Source organism: Hipposideros armiger, unplaced genomic scaffold (assembly GCF_001890085.2).
Source record: "Hipposideros armiger isolate ML-2016 unplaced genomic scaffold, ASM189008v1 scaffold_274, whole genome shotgun sequence".
In the NCBI taxonomy this organism is placed as follows: Eukaryota; Metazoa; Chordata; class Mammalia; order Chiroptera; family Hipposideridae; genus Hipposideros; species Hipposideros armiger.
Genome location: NW_017731624.1, coordinates 580,723 through 589,851, shown reverse-complemented (window position 1 = coordinate 589,851; position 9,129 = coordinate 580,723). Strand labels below are relative to the sequence as shown.

General features: G+C 45.1%; 1 protein-coding gene across 7 annotated transcripts in view; it reads right to left on the bottom strand.

The window, feature by feature from the left end:
- The window catches only part of AMOTL1 (angiomotin like 1), a 161,720-nt gene that overhangs the window by 30,042 nt on the left and 122,549 nt on the right, over nucleotides 1-9,129 (bottom strand). For all 7 annotated transcript variants that reach the window (XM_019657152.1, XM_019657150.1, XM_019657153.1 and 4 more), the window contains one exon: nucleotides 1,494-1,639. In XM_019657152.1, the coding sequence (XP_019512697.1) occupies nucleotides 1,494-1,639 (146 nt within the window). The remainder of the gene's footprint in view (nucleotides 1-1,493; nucleotides 1,640-9,129) is intronic.

Sequence of the window (9,129 nt, the reverse complement as noted above, 5' to 3'; positions counted from 1 at the left end):
AAGGATCCTCCGGCCCTGAGTTCCCTGTCACTGCACCTTGTAACACTGCACAGTTGCGGGGAGGAGTCTATGCCAAGGGCCAGCTACAATCTATGGGGTGCCTGAAGTCAGGTCCCTGTGGAAGATTTTGTTGACACCAAAAGTGATTTCTTTTTTTCTGAGGTGTGGGAGTGGGAAGATAATTGGAAGGTATTTCATTTACTTCACTATTTGCAAAACTATTCAGATGTATTCTGCCTCAAAGATATTCTTTACTCAGGAGCTCATTCTTAACATCCGCCCTCACTCCCTCACCCCAGTTTACAAGGCAAATGGATGAACCCAGAAAGAGACCCCCAAAATACAATCCAAACAGGGCACTGTTTACATCACACAAGCACGGTCTACTCACATGAGGCTTATCTGATACAAAACAATGTGAGAGATGATCTGCCTTTAGAAGCCACACTCATCAATTCAGAAATAAAAAAGGAATATACAAAACTAATGCCACAAGCCACCGATTTGGCTTTTTGTTGTCTTTTTAAAATTTGCTGATAAAGTTCCTCAGGTAAGGGGCCTTGTTATTTCAGGAAAGGCTCTTGAGCCCTATGCTGTCCCTGTAAGCCACCGTGGGTTGCCATGGTTCCGCCAGGCAACCGGAGACAGAGATTGTGAGTGGGCGGCCAAATAGGTCTTTTAACATACAGGAACACTCCAGTGAGGGCTTGTCTTAAATGGCTGAGAGAGAGAACTGTTTTAAAATGAATTCTGCAATAAGGAAAATTAAGAACAGGAGTTTAAACCACATTCTCTTCTGCAGGACCCTGGGAGAGAGAGCGAGGATGGGTTGGGGAAAAAAGGGATACTGGAGCCAAATAGGAAGCGGGTGGGGCTGAAAAATGCACCCCTGTCACAACCAGAAATATTTTCCAGGTTTCGTTCATTTTATATTTTGGGCTTCCCAGTAAGCTATCTTTTAAACAAGAGGCTCTGAGTTTGAAAGCCACTGGTTCAGGCATTACAGAAGAAACAAAGATTTGTAGCAATGGCTGTTGTTCAAATATAGGGAACTCTTTTGGAGAGATGAATCAATATGAGAAAGAGACAATGCCTGAAGCATGAAGGATTTATTCAAATTTTTGTTGCCCAAATTTAAAAGGGAAATAGAAATTTTTCCTTTTACATAGTATACTGTGGCAGCAAAATTACTCTAAAATACTAATTTGTTTTCAAGGCCCATCCTACAGGCTACACACTGCATGAAGCTCTTCTGATTCCTTCAATAAGAGATCTCAGTTGGTTAGATGGTGAGCTCTGAGCAACAGGGTTGCTGGTTCGACTCCCACATGGGCCAGTGAGCTGCACCCGAGCTGAGCTGCCAATGGACAGCCAGATGGCTCAGCTGGTGAGAGTGCATGCTCTTTACAACAAGGTTGCTGCTTCAACTCCTGTATGGGATGGTGGGCTGCACCCCCCACACACACACCCTGCANCACCCACCCCCATCTCACCTCCTCTTCCAGCTTGATGACCCTGGCCTGGGCGTTGCTCAGAGCCTGGTCCAGGATCTCAATGTGCCTCCGGTGGTCCTCGCTCGCACTCCTCACTGCTGCTAATTCCATTTCTAACTTCTCCTTTTCCTTCAAGAACTCTTTGTCTAGAAGGGAGACAAGAACAAAACTACCTCTATCAGAAAGCACTCACCCTCCGGGCTCACTGCCAGTCTACATCTGGCAAGGATTAAAAATAAAAAAGCATGCAAAGAGTAGAGGGTTGAATTACTTACTGCTTTTGCTCCCTCTTAATAGCGGTGGCATGTGAGGTAAGGAATTTCTCAAAAGTCACTGTTAACTCTGGATACACTCAGGCCACAGTTCCAACGAGGAATAGCACACAAAGAACCAGTGACCCCAGGTTCCCAGTAAATAATTTCTGTACATTTATTTTAATGCTTCAAATTAACTTTTTACCTACGATTCCATTTTATGCTCACGACCACCCCTGTTTCCATCTTCCAAACTAGTGATGAAAGGGCAGGCCATAATACCAACAACAGTACTAATATTCTCATTCATAGAAAAAGAAACCAAGGTCCAGAAGTGTAAGCTCCTGGTCTGAGGCCAGGCAGCAGAAGGGAGCTTCAACCCAAGCCTCCCACCTCCGCAGGATCCTCTTTCTGTATGACCTGGCCCCACATTTTCTAGTTCTGTTCAAGAAAAAGGAGGGCAATTGCTTTGGACTTAGGAAAACTGCTTTCCTCTCGGTCAGTGACAATTTAACGGATGGTGACCCTGTCTCTTTGCACGTGGAAAGCAAAGGCTGCCTTGTACTCAGCGTTCCCACCTCACCTTCCTGTGACGTATCTACCATTCTACTTAAGCAAGCAGGGCCGATAGTGTCATGGGATCAGTCTTATTTATCAAAAACATTTTTCCTGCTACAAAACCAATACATTTTATTTTAAAAATAAATCAGAATATTTAGATATATTATTTATAATATGGAAAAACTTGAGTGGACTTGATGTATATGACTAAAGGATTGGTTGAATAAACTACTATGAGCCCTGTAATAGAATAGGATGCCACCATTAGAATTAAATAAGTGAATTTTAGTGAGATGGGAAAAAAAAAGATCTTCATTATTGACAAAAAGTGGTTACAAAACCCTATGCATGCTATTCTATATTTTTAGAAAACAAGGCATATACTTAAAACAAGAGCAGCAGCATTAATAGCTAGAAATTGATTTCTATGTGCCTCCCACACCATCTAAATGCCTCATACTTGGTTATCACAATCCTCCTATCAACCTACAGTGAAACACAGAGAACCAAAGTCAGGAAGCTACACCAGTATGTGACAATGGCTTCATTCATTCATGATGTCCTCATGCAGTCATTCATTAATTTAACAATAGCGATCAAATAGTAAGGATCAGCCCTATGGGCACTGAAGCAACAGAAAGAATGTTATGCTTAAGGAGCAGAAAATGTGGTTTGGAAAACAGGGCATGAGAATAAAAAAAAGACACTTTAAAGCTGCAAAATACCCAGTTAACAAAACTCAGAATTTTAGAGCCGGAAGAGATCATAGGAAACATAACCATCCAGTTCCACTCCCTTTTGCTTTATGGGAAAGGAAAGGAAAACCCAGGAGCAAAGGCAGTTGTCCAAGGTCCCCCCGCCAGCTGGGGCGGAGCCAGGGCCAGGATCCGGGTCTCCTGATGTCCCACTGCAACATCCTTCCCAAGTGACGGCACTGCCCTTGAATTGGGAGGTTATGTCAATGGGATCAGAGTGCAATGGAACAGCTTTGGAACGGACGGGCTGAAGGAGTAGCCCTGGAAAGCTAAGTAGTGGCTGTGTTGCCTAGAAACAGTGGCATCCCCTGGAAACCAAATGAGGCCACAAAGATCCCGACCTAGAACAGAGCATTCCTTTTCGGCCCTTTATGCCCCACTGCAACGTCCGACTGCCCTCCCCCCTTCTCCATTTCAGTGGCATTTGAAAAGCTGCCTCTTAAACTTCCTTCCCAGTCCATGGGGAGCAGGCATGAAAAAGGCCTAAACAAATGGGTCAGTAGCAGCCCACTGGCTCTGGGCCCCACGAGCCGCAGCCCTGAATGGATCAGTGCATTTCACTCTTTATGCGCAGAGTCACTGCCATCTGAGCACCAGCTCCCTGGGCTTGGACAACATCTCAGCGGGCATGGTGCCCATTGGCCTTGTCCAGGCTCTGGAGGGCACTCAGGAGTTTACTCAGCAGGCACGTCTGGGAATGAACCACCGGATCTCAGACCTTCTACCTGCTTATCAGCCTAAGCTCAAAAATTCTTCTCTTTGTTAAGGGCAGCCAAGGACACATCGATTTTGACCAGGAGCAGTAAAATGATAGGCTGAGCTCAAGACTGGAAGCCACAACCAGAGTTTCTTGCAGTTTGCAAACTGCTGATCACAATTATTGAAGTATCACTATGACAGCTATTTTGATTTCTGAATTAACAAATACCCCTTCTCTCCAACACACACACACACACACACACACACACAGAGAGAGAGAGAGAGAGAGAGAGAGAGAGAGAGAGAGAGAGAAAGAGGATTCCAGCGTTTGCTATTTCTTTGATAGGCAGTGTCATATTGTCATATTGTGGCTTAAAAATGGACTTTGGCATCAGAAGGAATTGAACTCAAATCCTAGGTTCATCACTTTCCAGCTCTGAGGTGCGGTATATAACCTCTCTCAGCCTCAGTCCCCTTATCCATTAAACAGGACTGCTGACATCTACATCACAGTGTTGTTGTAGATGATGCATATAAAGTATAAAAGGACCTAAATATCTAGGACTTTATCTGTTTTAGTCATTATTGATTCCCTGAACCTAGAACATTGCCTGGATCAATAAGTATGGTTGCATGAATGAATCAATCTCTACTGTGTGTGAAGTTCATTGCCAACTGTGCAATAAATGGCAACTCCTGCGAGCTGTTAGTATTTGGTATCCTTGAGATTTCCTGGCAGCTGTCCACTCCACCTGTGAGGCCACCAGGCATCAGATGACTGGTACCGACCATGGACATCCCCAGTTCTTCTCTGCCCAGGCTCCTGGAACCTCACAGCACATACCCCAAAGATGTGAGTATTGCACGAGGACTCCATTAGCTCTGCAATGCTTTGCGGGCCTCCGGCACCCATAGGTCAAAAAACTGTCCTGAGTTTTGTGACCTTCGATTTCAGGTTACAGCCATGTCCCTTAGTATGGTTCACCCTGGCTCAGATCTCCTTGTCCACTGATAGGAAGTAGAGGTCTCAATGATAAAGTTTTAAAAACGACATTTCTGACAATAGTGATCATAATCACTCAACCTGCTCATGTTTGTTGAATGACTGTGTTTCAAAATGGTGACTTATATTATTCCCTTCACATTATTTCCTTTAAGTTTATTGTATATGGTAGGGCACCATCATTATTCTCATTTTCCAGCTGAGGAAAATGTCACTAAGAAGGCATAAGTAATGTGCCCACAGAAGTGGTGCTCATTCATTACCATTAATTATCAGAACCTGCATCTGCATTTAACCCACGTCCATAAGCTCTATACTGCCTCCCCTGTGCAGGCATACAGAGAGATGAAGAACTGCAGAATAACAGAAGCTGAAAGTATAGAAGAGCTCCATTGCAACATAGCTCATTATTGCACGGAGTTCAGTTTGTCACGGGTCATATCCTATTTCTCAAAATACAGCAATTATATCCACATGTGTATCCATTTGCAAATATCAATTAATTAAGCATCTACTAGTACGTGGAAAACATCACAGAGTACTGGTTGAAGTGCGGCTCTAGAATCAAGCTCCCTGGGTTCACAGCCAGCTCTACCATGTATGGTTTTGTAACTCTGAAAGCAAAAACCCTTCATGGGGCTTGTTTTCTTGCCTTTAAAGAGAGGATCACAATAGTTATCTACTTCAAAACGCACACACTAAGTGCCCAATAAATGCCAACGATGATAATGCTGTGGTTGCTGTTATTGTCCCAAAAAGTGTGATAAATTCTGGGGCTACAAAGCAAGCAGGATGTAGCATTCTTTTCTCAGTTGGGCTGGAAGAGAGGCAAGGACATAGGTAAAGGCAATGTGACAAGTTGCTCTCAGGTGATTGCACACATCTAATTAGGCTGGGGGCAGGGAGGAGGGGGTGACAAAGCAGGGAGCCTACAAGGTGGGGTAACTGTGCCCCTTAACTCCCTGGAGACTTGGGGATTGGCGTATGCTAGAGCCATTATAACAAGTTATCTCTTGGGAGACAATCAAGGGAGTCCCCCGAGTGAAACCACCTTGTAGGAAGGTGCCTTCAGTTTTATTAGCTAAGCCCCTTGGGAGGGATCTCAAGAAAGACCAGCCTCACAATGAATTTTTGGTTGGGCTCCAATGTATATACTGAGAATTCCTAGAACCGGCAAGTTGACACAAGGGAACTCTTGCCCAGAATGGTGTGTTTACTCAGTGGATACGAATTACCCTGGGCTGCGTGGAGCGGGGAGTTGTTTAGCCTGATGGCTCCGGTCCCATTTACACAGAGATGTCTGCTCATACACTATTTACTCTGGAAAGCACAGTGATGGCACAGACTTTGTAGCCAGCCTGGTTTGATTCTGGCACCTTTACTACTGGTTCACCCCGGACACGTGGCTTCACCTCTCTGAGATGTCATCTCCTCAAATGGAACTAACGATTGATGTTTGCAGTACCGTTGTGAGGATTAGAATGACTAATACCTACCACTGGGTTTGGCGTGTAACAGACACTTAAATAACAAGAGCGAACATATATTACGGGGGGCGTATTATGTCCCAGGCACTGTGCCTTGAACTTTACAACAGAACTTCATTGAATAGTCACAAACAGAGATCTGACAACTGAGAACACTGAAGCACAATAAGCTAAGATACTTGTACAAGGTCAAAGGGTAGTTGCTGTGTGTTAGTCTCTTTGCTTAAGGAAAAAGCAGACATGGATGGAAACTAGAACTGGGCCCAAGTAATTCCAAGATGCTCCCTTGGCATCTTACCCTTTCCTTTGCCAGTTCCGGGTGAGATCCAAAGTGGACAGTCTGTTGCAACTGCAATTACTATTTGAGCGCTAAGCTCAACTGTTGGCTGAATCATGGGCTGGTGGACCCTAGTAACCTGTCAATAAGTACTGAGGGCGGGGCATGTGTGTGGGGTCTAACAGTGGGGATGTCGGGGCACTGTGAGAGCTAGTGCTGTGCCGCCAATTTTTAATTCAGTGTTTCAACTTAAAGCTGGAGCTCATGAAGACAGCAAAGCTGTAATCTGGCCCTTCTCAAGTTGGAATGAATTTCTAGGCCTTTTGTGATATAATGGGTTTTTGATGAGTTTTTCTCTAAGCTCAATATAGCTGGAGGGACAGAGGAGTCAAGCTGCTGCCAGCTTGACCAAGCGGTGACTAATTCATCGAAATATTTGAAAGATAAAGAAAAGATAGGTCTTCCTCTCCCTCTCCTTTCAGCTGGAAGCAAGGCTTGATCCCTTAACTGGCTATTCCTTTGGGGGTTCACATCTATCCTGGACTGTGTGTGCATGTATGTGTGTAGACCTAAACACAGAACAAGCGAATTCTGTTCAAGCTCCAAATCCCATGTCCTCACACAGCGATACACAGCAACCCATTCTGGCATCTGGTTCTGCCTTGTTCCCCTGGCACTTCTCAAGGAGGGTGCTTACTGCCTTGGTGTGGGAGCGGGGAGTGGTGGTGACAGAGTTAAGGCAAGAGGAGGCAGGCACAAGCCAATAAACCTTCTCTAAAATGCCAACGACTAGAAGTCTCGTTTTGACCGATGGGACTGATTTCAGGAGCATAGTCTCTGGGCCTCTCCGAGTGAAGAGAGCTGAAAGGTCATAACTAGAGAAGGAGCCGTTGACAAAGGACAGGCTGAGTAAGGAGGGTGAGAGGGATGTGGTGGACAGTGCCCAGGTCCTCTGTGTGCTACAGCAGGGGCCCCGTGTCAGCACATGAGGTTCACTGGGAGGGGGCCTGCAAGAGGCAAGGACCTGGAACTCTCCATGGAGTGGACAACTTTCACAGTGTCTGCTCAGACAAGACTCACTTTTGAAGAGCTGTCTACCACAGTCCTCCATCCACAGAGCTAAGTTCTGGCAAGTAACCATGTCTGCATTACAAAGCCCTTCTCACCTGCCCTTGCCCACGACTTCTGTTTGACAGGATCTAACCTGAAGGGCCATGTGACCCAAGCTAGGCCAATCAGAGTCTTCCATCTGAGGAACCTGGGGGAGGCAGTGCTGCAGATGGGCCAGCCACCTAGCTCTTAGCCTAGCACCCATAAGTCAGCATTTGCTTTGGAAAAAAAGAGAAAGCCATACTGTAGAAAGTGAATCAAACAGATGAATGTAGAAAAGTGGATGAGAGTTTATGGCACAAAGGAGAGAGGGCTTCAGAGACACACAGACAAACAGACCCCTAAATACAAACTAAGCCTAAATTCTCAGACACGCCAGCCCTGGCCCTTAGCTCTATGAGGCCTGTCTGCAAGTCCTGCCTGGGGACACCACCACACACATATGTACTTAAAAAACAGTCCCTGTATTTGGGCTTAAGCTAGCTCAAGCAGATTTTCTTTTTGTAATAGAAAGATCACTGAGACACTCTCTCTTCTTTCTTTACACCTCTACTCCCTTCTCCCCCAAGAGGACTTAGTAGAATGATGATGCCTTAGGACAATGCTGACCAACACGAATGGCATTAATTCTGGTAACTAAAAAATTCTCCACAATGCTGATGAATGGACTCTTTTTTTATGAAAAGATGTCTGCATACTTATTTGCCATATTATCCCTCCCCAAATTTCTCCCCCTGTTCCTTCTTCCTCAAGGATCCTCCGGCCCTGAGTTCCCTGTCACTGCACCTTGTAACACTGCACAGTTGCGGGGAGGAGTCTATGCCAAGGGCCAGCTACAATCTATGGGGTGCCTGAAGTCAGGTCCCTGTGGAAGATTTTGTTGACACCAAAAGTGATTTCTTTTTTTCTGAGGTGTGGGAGTGGGAAGATAATTGGAAGGTATTTCATTTACTTCACTATTTGCAAAACTATTCAGATGTATTCTGCCTCAAAGATCTTCTTTACTCAGGAGCTCATTCTTAACATCCGCCCTCACTCCCTCACCCCAGTTTACAAGGCAAATGGATGAACCCAGAAAGAGACCCCCAAAATACAATCCAAACAGGGCACTGTTTACATCACACAAGCACGGTCTACTCACATGAGGCTTATCTGATACAAAACAATGTGAGAGATGATCTGTCTTTAGAAGCCACACTCATCAATTCAGAAATAAAAAAGGAATATACAAAACTAATGCCACAAGCCACCGATTTGGCTTTTTGTTGTCTTTTTAAAATTTGCTGATAAAGTACCTCAGGTAAGGGGCCTTGTTATTTCAGGAAAGGGTCTTGAGCCCTATGCTGTCCCTGTAAGCCACCGTGGGTTGCCATGGTTCCGCCAGGCAACCGGAGACAGAGATTGTGAGTGGGCGGCCAAATAGGTCTTTTAACATACAGGAACACTCCAGTGAGGGCTTGTCTTAAATGGCTGAGAGAGAGAACTGTTTT